At 39.0% G+C, this 13,658-nt stretch overlaps 1 protein-coding gene across 1 annotated transcript in view; it reads left to right on the forward strand.

The window, feature by feature from the left end:
- Positions 1-10,373: 10,373 nt before the first annotated feature.
- Positions 10,374-13,658, forward strand: part of ASXL3 (ASXL transcriptional regulator 3) — a 164,958-nt gene continuing 161,673 nt past the window's right edge. Inside the window, exon 1 of the mRNA XM_054583813.1 lies at positions 10,374-10,501. Coding sequence (XP_054439788.1) covers positions 10,374-10,501 — 128 coding nt within the window. The remainder of the gene's footprint in view (positions 10,502-13,658) is intronic.

Below are 13,658 nucleotides of genomic sequence, written 5' to 3' on the forward strand. Positions count from 1 at the left end.
ATGAAAATCCTGGACAGAACTCAGATACAGCAGAGACATTGTTCTCCTTTCTGAAGTACAATGCTGCTGCCTTTCCTCAGTGCGAGGTGCCTTTCTGAGCAGAGGTGGCAATTCCCGCACACATACACATTCTCACTTCTTTTCTCTCATCGCATAAACCAGTAGACATTCAGATGGCATTTCCATGGCTACAATGGGCTTCTAAGAGATCCAGTTATTCCTGCTTCCTGCTATTTAGCTAATCAATCATGTCATCCCATGGTTACTGGAAGGGTGTTGGCTAAGATGATCATCAATGTCCCCTGCAATAAAAATCAATGGGGAAACAATAGGAATTCTTCAGTTACAAAAGGAGCCCTATCTCCCCATCACTTCACTTCATCCTTGTAAAAGTTGCAGAATGGCCTTATATCTTCCTTTGAGCTTTTGGTGCTATGCCTGGAATGAAGAAGATGTTCCATTTCTAGATTAATGCCTACAGTGTATACTCTATACACCTTATTATAATTTAAAACAGGAGGTAGGTGAAAAATTACTGGAATAAATTACTTTCTGGTGACTCCCCCAAAATTCTTTTTTGGAGGGCTCTCAATCACAAACGCTAACCTTGTTGTAAACATGTAAACTGAGGCCAAGATTCCTTTGAATTACAGAGCCCCAGACAGTAGTTGTAATCAGGATTCTAGTCTTCTTCTTTGTGAACTAAGAACATTCCTTACACACAAAGATGAATTTAGCAGCATGTAATTTTCCTTCTCATCCACTAAATGTGGTACTGAATTAGAGTTTACCTAGAGGAATCTAATTTGTAGTTTTGAAAATAAGCAAAAAGCTGTTAGACTGCAATGTTGATATTCTGATCACATTACATATGCATAAGAAGATAGTATCAAGCAAAGCTTTATTTACATTTCCTAAGCGTTTTTTTCCCCCATTTTATATAAACTTAATGAGTGGTTCTGTTAAGGAATATGTGTATCCCTCTTTGTGTAATGGATTAAGTGTGAGTCCTGTTAAACACAAGGCCATAAATCAGACTGTGTTCTCTATGCCTAATTAAGGGTTTAAAGGGAAAAAGGTAAATTCTTGAATGAAGGGCTCTACTCAGAAGCAGAGTTTGTTATTTCACAAAGGAAGTACACAGATAAAGCAGAAAAAAAGAGCAATTTAAGAAAGTGAAAAAGAGGAAAATATTTTTGTCATTTTATTCTATTTCTTCTCAGATTTAGAATGCTTTAGAATCTGGCTATTTTCTCCAGGGTTTTGATCCTAAAGGGTCTAGATATAATATGAAAAAACCATTTTTTTTTAAATTAGTGCACTGAAATGTAATAGTAATACAATTGACCAGAGAATTAAAATATGAGCTGTCTTAAAAGTTGATCATTTAGCTATAATCAACTACAAGAAAACTATATGCTTTAGCAATGCAAATAAAAGCAGCTACAGAAAAAGTTCTGAAAAAATGTACAAGATTTTTTCCTTTTTACCTACGTATCTCTGTAATTATAGTACACTGAAATCTTAAAACATTGAACTATTGTAGAATTCAAGTTAAAACCAAAGTAATCACAGTTAATTCACTCATTTTCTAGTGGAAGAATTGTCACAAGTTTAGATACAATTTGTCTCAGACAATATTATTAAAGCACTTCTCTGTATGTTCTTAGAGTGCAGCTAATGTTTATATTCATAGTGTAAACTGACTTTAAGTGAATACATTGAGTTCAAAGTGAGTTGCATGGGATATATAAGAATAGAATAGAGAAAAAAGGTCAAAATATATTAGCAATTAGAAGATTCACTCAGTAATATCTGACTACCTATAATTAGCACTGATATTTGGTTTTATTTCACTTCACTTTGTATCACTCCTGAAATGCTCAGTGAAATAGAGAAGAGGGGGAAAACCCCTCAAATATTTTGGTATTAGGAGGGGGGAAGAAAAGGAAATATATCCTGATTGGCTGGACTTTTATTGTATTTACAACAAAAGGATTATGTAACTAAAATTTCAATTTTTCTATTCAGTAAATATTTTTATTTTTATTCAGTAAATAAGTATTCGGTAAATTATTGTGGACTAGATTATGACAAGTAATTTGCTTAGTGCTGGAAATTCACTGAACTGGGTACTGGACAAAGGAGACAAGGTGACCTTCTTTATGGAAATTCCTAATTGATCAGGAAAAATAAGATGATTAAATTTATTTGTAGAATTCCGAGATCTTCAGTTCATGCATAATAAAAACATTTCAGAAATAAAACCCATGTTGCGTGGCCATGAAAACCACCTAGGACTTCTTCCATCTCCGCTGCAGCCCTTGCCTTCGTTGCCTCCCCTCAACTTTTATGACTCCCTCCTCGCCCCACCTTCGGCTCTGCTTGCGCCTGCTGGTAGGCATGCATGGGGGAGGGGTGAAAGAGCTCTCCATTCATTCCAGACTTCCACATGCAATGGGTGTGTGGGATGGCAGTAAAAGCAATCCCAGGCCCTTATTCCTGCCTACATTTCCCCATATTTGGTCAACACTTTGATTATATTTTCGGACAGACCAGTCATGACACAACAGCCTCTGTCTTCGAATTCTTAAGTCTCTCTTTTCTTAGTATTGGAATCTCCAATGAATGTTAACTCTTTCCCAGGATACCACCAGCTCTATTTTGTCTTATATTAATTGACATTTATAACTGTTTGGATTTGCTCTGTATTGAGTGTTTATCAATTGTTAAACATCTTGTAATTTAAAACAAAATAACATTCCAGGAAATGAAATGATCTGCTGGAATTGATGAACGGAGGCATGCGCAACAGGGGTTTGAATCGTTGGATTCCACACCTAAATTCAGGAATGGAAGAAAGAAAGGAGAGGAATTCAGAGAAGGGGCTGTTTGTTACATGTCAGTTGAACTCTGGTGCTACCCCCATTGCTGTGTAATTGGGATGGGGATCTCAGGAAAGGAAGTGGAGGGTAGTTTAGGCTGAAATCGGTGCTCTTTGAGTTATTCCTCTCTCCTCATTTAAAGGAAAGATTCCTGAAATACATGTGACCTTATATGAAATTGGAACATATGCTAGCAGCCCCCAGTAGGTGCCATCTATCTATTTAAATATTTCCCTTGTCCAAAGGTGTCCTGACTTTCACTACACTCATTTTGGAAAAGCTTCTCTTCATTTTTATAAATTCGAATGTTCAAATTCTTCCATCTTTCAAACCCCATTTCAAAGGACATCTCTTTTTAAAGCCTTCTTTTAATCTCTGCAGCAGAGTTAGTTCTCTTATTAATTTTCATATAAGTTGCCTTGTATATTTCTTATGACACTCATCACTTTATACCTCTTTAAAAAAAGATATTCATGTAATTACCAAACTATAAAAATCTATAATTGAGTCATACAGTCCCTCCTTCCACCACAAACATTTATTGAGATTGAGTGAGTCATAAGGGAAAGTATGACTCAATGTACATAAATACATGTAGAAGAAGAGGATATAACAACAGCAACAGCTTTTCTGGAATGGTGGCCCATCTTTATTCTGGTGCTCTGTAAAATACATGTTATTTTGGCATAGGATGTTTAACAAGACTTCAATCAAACTTACCAGTTAGGGACTATTTATACTCAGATACCCCCAAACAGAGGTAGATTCTAAGAGTCAGTTCCTAATATTGATTATTTATACTTGGATCACTGTCAAGGAATGGGTGCATAATGATTGCTTTTTGTTTCAGTTAAAAAAAAAAAACAATGAATTTACATCTGTTTAAGTGAGATGATATATTTTTTCTAATAACCAAAGAAAAATAGATTACTGCAAAGCAACTAAATATGTATCTCTTTAGCTGGCTTCAAAACTTCTTATTAAACACTATTTCACAGAAAATTACAAATTATATATTATGGTCTGATTGTCTAAAATAGCTCTTTCTGAATAGAGAAGACACCATTGGAATGAGAATACTTTGAAAATATATCCATTTATTTAGCCATAAAGAGAATTCTTGAAAATAAAAGCAGATGTGAATGTGAATCAAAATTTAATATATTTGAAATGTAGAGTAAAAATATAGTACACCTGGATAGAGTTATGCAGATTGCATGTGTAAATTTTTTCCCTAGGGATAACTTTAGTGTGTTCTTCAAATCCATTTTAAAAAAGAGAAAGAAGGAAAAGTGTAGATAATCTTTTGATAGTTCCTTAAAGTGACGCATATCTTTCTCTTATTCTAATGAATTAATGAAGCAAATATTTTAAAGAATTAACATAACCAGCTCCTTATGATTACAAACTGCTTCTGCTTAAATTTTGGTAATCAAACATTTTTATTACTTCAGTTATTCGACTGTATTCTCAAAGGAATCACCTTAGTATAATTGCTCTCATTCTTAGACATAAGTCTGCACTAGACATAGATGTTCACTTCTAGTTGGGAGTATTTATTTTTAAGCACTGCCATTTAGAATAATAGAAAGAAAATAGGATTAGGGTAAAAAGATTTGGGTTTGATTCCTAACACTGATTTAGCAGGAGACCTTGGATACAATGTAATGTTTTAAGCTCCATTTCCTCATTTGTGCAGTAGAGTGAAAAATATGTTTAACTGAGACGTTTTGAGGATCAAATGCGATAACGTACACGAAAAAACACAAAGTACTATTTACATACCATTATTTTTATATTCAGGAAATAACCTTACATAAATAATCCAGTACGAGTGCTCTTTTTGTTTTTTAGATACACAAGACAAATACACATATAATTACTGTGTGGGTCATAGAGCCATTTCTTTCTTTGTTTAACAATAACTTTTTGACCTACACAATTCACCAGCGATCTAAGAAGTTGGAAAGGTTACAGTAAACTTTCAAGTCTTCACACAGTTGGTTTTTGGGTTTTTTTGGTAGTTCGCTAACAAGACTAACAATGCAACTCTCTTCGTGCATCCCAAACCTGGCAATTATAATGTAAAAAATAAGCGAGCGTTAGCTGTGCAGTTGTTTACATATACAGCATGTTATACGCTGATGCCTGCACGCAATTTGAAAATAACTAGCGCTAAGGCATGGCATGACATTGATCCACCGCCACAGCTCTTTGGTCGTGCATTGTTTAAGATGCGGTAGGTGGCTCAACGCTGTGTCAACTTATACCTTCAATATTAGCTCCGTAAGAGAAGAGACTGGTTTTTGTACCCTTTCGAAAAGGCTCTGGGAAACCACCCAGCCAAGCAAAAAAGGGTTAAAGGAGTCCAGCAGAGGGGGTGTACGGAATGTGCGTGCGAGAGCCTGTGAGTGTGTGAGTGTGTGAGTGTGAGCGCTCAGGACCGAGGCATCGAGTTGCGGAGCCGACTCGTCCACAAGTTCCAAAGACCACCGCGTCCGCAGTTTTCGGTCCTCGTGAGGCTGGGGACCCCCGGCCCGCGCCCAGCAGGCAGCGCCCCGTGGTTCGCTGGGGCGTTGGGTTGGAGGGAGAGGGGTCTCGCGAGTGTTTCAGGGCGTGGCTGGAGTGGGGGGCGCGCGGCGAGTGTGCGCGGGTGTGCGCGCGCGAGAGGGCGAGTGTGAGCGCGGCGAGTGTGCGGCCGCGTCGCCATTCCCCGTGACGTCAGAGTGTATTGTTGTGAGCTGGGCCAAACGGAGCATCCCCGGAGCTGTCACCGCGGCGGCCGCGGCGGCGGCGCAGTGCGAGCCCCGCACGAGCGAGCCCGGCCGGCGTCGCCCCCGCCCCTGTCCACGGCCCCGCCGCCGTCGCCTCCGCCCCCGGCCCGCCCGCCGCGCGCCGCCGCCGCCGCCCGCGCGCCCCCACCCCCCTACCCCACCCCCTCACTCCATCCCTCCCACCCGCCGCCGCCGCCGCCGCCGCCGCCGCCCGCGCGCCTCCCCCCGCGGAGCGAGTGCGGGTCACCGGGTCACTGGGTCATTGTCTCCGCGCCCCTACCCCGAGCACCCCGTGGAATCCCCCACGTCATCATTAGAACCATCAATGAGATGCAAACATGAAAGACAAGAGGAAGAAGAAGGACCGCACCTGGGCCGAGGCTGCCCGCCTGGTACGTACCGCCCCCCGCCCGCCGCCCGCGCGTCCCGCCGGCCCCGCCGCTCGCCCCGCGCCGGCCCGCGGCAGCGGAGACGGCCACTTCCAGCCGGAGCCGCCGCCCGCTCGCCGGGCTCCTGCTCTTTGTTATTCTGCGGGAGTGGGCTCGCCCAGGGGCCCCCGTGTGTATGCGTGCGCGCGCGGACGGGCGCAGCGATTATCTCGGGGAGCCCCGCGCCCGCCGCGCCCGGGACCGCCCGGGACACTTCTCCCGGTACTTCGCTGTCGGGGCTCGGCTGTGCCTCCTCCACGGGTGAATTTCCGAGCGCTTGGCCCCGCTCGACTTCCCTCTCTGCCGCTCCGGAGACCTTTGTGTGGCAATTACCACTCCCTCCCGGCCCCTCCACCCCCCGGAATTTCATCAATAACTCTCAGTGCACGGTCTGTGTGTATGTTCGGCGTTTGTGAGTTCATACATTTTACACGTGCATGCACGGTGTGTGTCCGACACGGACTGGTGGGGAGTGTGCATGTGGGCTAGATCGTTGCGTTTCTGTGTATCGTGTCGTGTGTATTATGTATGCACACTGATAGGTGCATGTTTTGTGTTGATCAAGTTCGTTTGTGTTTGTAGGTATTGTGCTCTGCTCGATGTTTGTGTATACATTCTGTGCACGTGTGTGCAATTTGTGAGTGTGTGTCGGGGTGTGTGTGTGTTTGGTGAAGTTGGGTCGGTGTCATTTGTAGCGGGAGGTTATTAAGAGTGTACAGCTAGGTATGTTTTACTGCTGGCTTCCTGGGCGGTGTTACTTGGCTGCTTTTCCTTTTCTTTAACCTTTCGGAGCTTACGTTTTAATCATCGAAAGAATGTCTCTATAGAAATGCTGGCTGGCAGAGGGGCGTCGGCATCTTTGGTTTGATGCATGTGTCTGTGTGGGTTTTTCTTTTCTTTTTTTCCTTCTTCTTTTAAAGGACAGCTGTAAATGGATTTTTTAAAGGATATTTCTGTACAGCGTGTCTCATGGGAATGCAAGGCATTACATTTGAAGCTCAGCCTTTCGGGGTTTTGGCTGCACAAATTAAATATTTATTCACCAACTAACTATCTGCTATAAATTGGCCAAAAGAAAGCAGACTGCATGCAGCAGGGGTAGGCGGGTGGGAGGAAAGACCCCAGGACATTTTGTTGGGTTGGCTTTGTAGAGGTTGTTGTACTATAACTGTGGTCTATTTTTTTATGGTTTTGAACAACTACATCATGTTCAAGGAGAACATTTGTCAAAAGTAATTATCTGAGTTTGGTTGAAGGGCTTTACTGGTATGTCTCTGGATTCTAGCAAAGGGTTTTAGATAATTGGTCCTTTTTAATTGCAATCTAGTTATTGGTAGCACAACTAGCCAGGCCCCTTTATTTCATCTCTTAATTTGTAGTAGTATTATGTTATGATTCCTTCCCTTATCTGTAATCGTATTAATCACTAAATCACTCCCTCTCTGTGGATGAATGGGCAGGTGATAGTCATCCTCTAATGAACTGAGTCTGGGAGGAGAAACTTATTTGTGAAGAATATGTGAAAAGTAAGCAGTAAGTGTTAAGTAGATGCCGGATTGATGTTATCACTGAATTTTTGCGAGAGCAGAGTACATTACTTATTGTTTGCTCAGCCATTAATTCAGAATTGTGTGGGGGAGTGCAAGGCTTCTGAAAATGTATTATTCAGGTTCCTTGGAGTGGCAATCAAGTATTATTATAGAGCTTCTGTGTATGTATTTTAAACAAATGAACAATGTGTTGATTTATCAATATTTTTAACTCATGAGTCATGAATTAGCCATATCTGGCTGCGGAGAATTATTTAATAACATTGTTCTGATGGAATTTAAAGCTCACCATTTGTATTCAATCAGTATACGCTACTATTCTTCAAAGTAGTGTGCTTTATTTGATCTAATCATAATATATCTGTATTGACAATCTTGGAATAGATTTCTGAGCCACAGTTTTTTGTTAAAAGTTGTATTTTTCTCTGGCAAAGTCCATTGATTGGAAAAGACACACTAGGAATCATCAACACAAAAGAATTAATGATAGACCAGATGTCTCTATTTTAACCAGACATATTGAACTAGTAGTTATGGTAATTTTTCAATTTGGTTCAAGTTATTTTTCCCCTGGTAGTTGTACAAATGCGTATGTATTCAAAATGTTACAGTCGAAATAAAATACTGAATAAAATAGCAAGTAATTGTACTAGAAAAATCTTTTTTAGAAATTTGTGATTCGTGAAAGTGACTTTCAGTTATTTTTAACTTCGTGAATAAAAGAGAAATGGCTCTATCTGGGTAATAGTGACATTTTTCATGCTTTCTTTATGACTACATGAATGCATAGAGACCTAAAAACTCCCCCAAACTTGTATGAAAAATATTTTTACTCTTATAATTGATAGTATTTATTTATACTCAATGAAGAAGGAATGCTTTTTTTCTTAGCGTTTCTATGGTACAAATACTATCATTACATATTTTACACTGTCCCTTGCTGTGCTTGTTGTTGTTAAGGACTTTTACCCTTTCTTCACCAAATGTTAAACCAAATGTAAATACTAAGGATGGACTGAAAATATACAACTCAGTATGTGGTTCATGCAATATATGAACTCAAGAGACACTATCCAAATTAACATAAAGAGTAACCTTCCAATTCATACAGTATGCATTACATACACTGGAATGTGTGTGAGAGAGTGATTATCTTAAAGGAGACGATATCAAGGGGGAGGAAATGCAAAATAGATTTTTTGAACTGTGACCAAAAGCTGTGTTTAAATGTAGTTTTTTTTTTTTATTCATTTTTAAGAAGAATGTATTTGGTAAAACAAATCTTTCCAGAGTAACTAAGAACTTCCAGTCAACAACAGAATTTTGTTTTTTGTTTTGTTTTGTTTTGTTTTCCTTTGTGAGAAAAGTATATGGTCTCCAGATCTATAAACTCTGAGTGGCAACTCAGGGATTTTGTTTTAGATAGAGATGCAGCTCTGAAGCACTACCAGTTTTCTGCAGAAGTATGTAATGTTTGTATGTGGTGAGCTGTCTTAGTTTAGAAGAGAAGGAATGGTGGTATACTTTCCCTGTATTTTCAGGAATGCAGTGATTATTAACAGGCTGCCATTTTAAAACAGTAATACCACATTTTTTTTTTTCCCCCTGCCCTGCATCAGTTGCAGAAATTTCAGCCTTCAGCCTCCTCCCCTCCCCCTCGGCTTTCTGCAGTTGTGGTTGTTACTTTACGCATTGCCATTTAATATGGAGTCTGCTCCCAAACCAGATGCATTTTCATCTGTTTTATCTGCTCTTCTAAGGTTGTAGAGTCTCAGAGGATCCCATAATCACATGGAAGTATCTTCTGTCTTAATATTTGTAGACCACAATGAGAATAAAAATCAAAACCATAACTCATGTGGAGCTGGGGCTTTGACTTTAATCTTTTTGACTTTTATCTCAAGTCTTCACTCTGTTACTATAAATACAGTTTAAACCATTGTGAAAGGATCTTCATGCTTCTTTGTAAAAAATGGGGATTTGACAGGACTTTGTTTTACTGCACTAAGGGGTTTCTTTGTTACTGGCTTAACACAGAACATACTGTTATTTATATATTTTTTCTAGGTTAATTCTTTTTTTTTTTTTGACATGCAAAAATGTTGTTGCTTTGAGAAGTGCTTTTTGATAGTTTCATCACTTTGTTCTATGGGGAGTACCGCTGTTAAGATAATGGTTCAATGTATTAATTTGTTCCCTGAGTTTCCTTCCATTTGTTTCATTCCTTACAATCTTTGTTTAGTCTCACTGGCACCTGAAAATAAATCTTAACAATCTTCAGTAGCTTTGTACTTGGTAGCATGGCTGATTTATTTGCTCACAGTTTAGATACATTCACCCAGATAATGAATATCAGTGGGTTTTTTGTGTGTTGTTGTTAGTTCAAGGTGACCTTTGGAAAAATATTTTAAATGGCAAATTTGCCTCATTGTTGTAGAAAACAGGCACATATCCCTTTATGCCATAGCAGGGTTACTGAAGGCTTTAAAGAAATTGAAATCTTGTAAGTCATAACTGTATTAAAAATTAAGTAGAGGGTTTATTCATTAAAGGAGATCTGTGTGAATCTTTTGCATAGTGAAGATTCATAATGCATTATATTCTAAATAAACTGTTAGGAAATGAAGCTGAATGGTATTGGTAGCTGTTAAAATAGAAAGCAGTTCATAATTGTTAGTTTACTGGTTGCCTGGCCTCTTGTCTTTGTGTTTTAAAAATAAGCATAATTTTTCGGGAATGATGAGCCTGGGGGTGGTGGAGAGCGTTGGTCCTGCTGTTGGCATTTTTCACTGTGCTGGTGGGGCTTTGATTTTAGGGACTGACCTGGCCGTAACAGTTGGGGACGTTTTGACTTGCGATTTGGGGTGAGCCCCAAAGGTGCACAAGAGCATAATTGTGACAGTGCTTATGGGTTTACAAGCCTGGCTAATGTATTTGGCAAATGGAGTTTTATTTTCAACCGCTTACATTTCAGTTGGTTTGACTCAGCTGTTTTTTTGTGATCTACACATAGCATCATCTCTTTATGTCTCAGTCTCATCATCTCTTCTTTCAGAGATGGAACCTAAATTTTCATTTTGCAATGTAAAAGATGGAAGAGTTAGCAATCTCCGTTTTTTAACAATGAGTTTCAAGTTGAAAAATGTGTTTGGAATAATGAGAAATGTGAACTTAGGTCTAGTGTTTAGGTTGTTAATTTTTTATGTCCTGCCGACATGAAAGGGAGTTTTAAGAATTGTCTTAAGTTTGTCTCTTCTTTGACAAACTCTTTGGTAGCAGATGATTCCTGGATGTCAGAAATCGACTCTTTTCTTGGCAAACTCTAGCTTTTAGACTTGTAGAGTTATACCTGTAAAGGAATTTCACTCCAGAAAAACTAACTTGTAAAGTAATTAAATTTAATATTTAATAATGTAATACTTTCAATGCTTTACTGAAATGCATTGGAAATGTGAAATATGGTCCCTGAACATTTTGAGGGCTCCAACTTGTACAGTTTAAATGCTTGGGAGGAGACAAAGTTATATCCTCAAGGAATATAGAGTTAAGTAGAGAAGACAAGAAAAGCTGGAGAATGATGCGCAGACACCATCTGAGTGTGTTGCATGAACGATCAGGCAGGTGCTAGTTTAGAGATTTACAGAAGGAAAAAGCAATGTGGCATAGAGTGGTTGTAGAAGGCTTACTGGATTAGATAAAACTTGGTTTGTCCTTGAAATATGAGTAAGATTAAACAGGTAACAAGAGGAGACCCCGAGAAAACTGCTTGAAAAAAGGTATAGAGTCAGGACAGAGGATGGGTCCAGAGGCCAATGAGCAGACAAGTTGAAAATTATTTTTGGGAGAGGGCTTTGAAAGGCATTTTTTAAGGCAGTTAGTCTTTGTAAATTGTAGCATGGAGCTGATGAAGGAGGGGGTAGTAGAAAGAGAACTTTTTAAAAAAACCATAAAACATCCTCGCTGTCACTTATAAAGAGGGGACACCAGTGGTCTTGGGGTGTCTCTGGATGCTTCCATTACTTGGTAATAAAGAGTCTGAAAACAAAATTGATGTATGAAATACTTCATTTTAAATAACACCACTTTATTCTATCCCATATCCTTTGCCAAATGAGGCAAAGTAGACATCAGTAAATGATATACATTTCTAGAAAACATTGACAGAGTACTTTGTTTCCTAAAATACTGCCTTGGGATCAGTAAGTAGGTAGGTAGAGTTATCTCAGTAACTTGGTCTCCGAGTGTGGTTTAATGATGTGCCCAATACCATCACTCTGTCTGTAAGGAGTGGAGCTGGCACAGGATCTTAAAATTCTGTGCTGTCTTTCTGATTTTTAAAAATAATACAGGCATTTTAACAGATGTGAATTTAACTGATTTGCTGTATGGCGAATCCAAGCCTGCATCAGGCTTCCTTCATTTTTCACTCTTTCCCTCTTTTTTTAAATCATCCAAAGTCTGCATGAAGTAGTTGTTGTTGTTAATTTATAATTTTAGAGTCCTCCCCCAGAGGTTGTCAGTAGTGGATTCTGACCCTGTCCTGATAGGGCTGGGAGGAGGGACATCTGTATAGAACCACTTTCAGCTATTTGCCAGCACTGAGTGCCTTGATTGTTCTGCTTTTGTCCCTGCACAGTTGGTAGCTGGGGAAAATTTAGCCCGGACTGAAACTTTCCCTGAAGAGCCCTTGGGGAACAAATGGAAACATTATATGATTAGCCACATTGTTTTCATTATTATACAAATCTACATAAAAGGGTAGCAATTAACAGCTTTATCAGCCTGAACTTAGACACCTACATCTCCTCTTCCCTCAAACATTCCCACTTGAAGTGGTAACAATTAACTGTTGCTGGTTTTAATGTCAGCAACTGACAACACTAAATTGGGAATAGGCACTTCTCCAGGTTGATTGACATATAGCCCTCTGACACATTCTTATGTAGTTTTAAGGCAAATTCATGCCCTGGGGTTAGAGCCAAAGGGCTTGTCAGAACATTGACTTTAATAGCTGAAGTATAGAACTTAAATGATATCCAATACCTTAGCTTTGGTGGAAACTTTTAGAACCTGAGGAATTTTCCAAAGCTGTGCAATTTATACCTAGTGGACAAGCTTAGAAATGATAAGATTATTTCTAAATATATAGATGTATAATTTATTATATAAAAGTTATTTCTCTTGGTTTATTTTGCATATCTTTCACATAAATTAGTCTTTGAAAAACTAGATAATGATTTCTAAATATTTCCACAATTGGTATTTTTTGGCAAGTATTCCATTTTCTTTAGTTATGCAGTAGTTGATTTTTGAATATATCAACATTATCTGTGACGTAAAGAAGGGAATAGAATTGACCCTCTTCAACTTATTCAGAAGACAGATGGCATTTCCAGAATTTTGTTAGCTATAATGTGCTAGAACCTATTAGAATAATTTTAAGGAATTTGAAATTGAGATTGGATTTTGAAGGCTTGTTTTCCAGCTCAGTCGTAGTATAGTGAGGGTGTGGTTTATTCTTCGTAGTTTTTTTTTTTAATGTCAAAAATTAATGACTGCTTATATAATTGTACATATATTAAAACCTTGTTGACATGGTTACAGAACGAAGCTGTTATCTGGACCATCAGAAGTGTATATTGCTCTTCAGCCCACCCTACCCCCCCCCCGCCGCTCCCTCCCCCACCATGCACACACAACAGATAATGTCTAATTTTAAAACATGTTAATGAGAAAATTCTCTTTCTTTAAAATATGTGCTATAATTCTTCAAGATCTTGCAATTAGAAATGGTCTTTCCTAAATCCTTTCTGATTAGTTTAGTTTCTTATCTCTTTAAAATCAGCCCTAGAAATTCAATGGAAACATTTTGAATCAAACTTCTTTTATATTCTTCTTGTTCTTTTTCCATCACTCTTTGTACCCATTCCTGCCTACTTGAGGGTCTCTTCTCAGCTCACCCACCCAGTGGCATGTCTCCATGATGAGGACTCCAGTCTCCATCATTTCCCTAAATATACT

This window comes from Pteronotus mesoamericanus, unplaced genomic scaffold (assembly GCF_021234165.1).
Source record: "Pteronotus mesoamericanus isolate MK-2021 breed Mesoamerican mustached bat unplaced genomic scaffold, CSHL_Meso_final contig_74, whole genome shotgun sequence".
Lineage (NCBI taxonomy): Eukaryota > Metazoa > Chordata > Mammalia > Chiroptera > Mormoopidae > Pteronotus > Pteronotus mesoamericanus.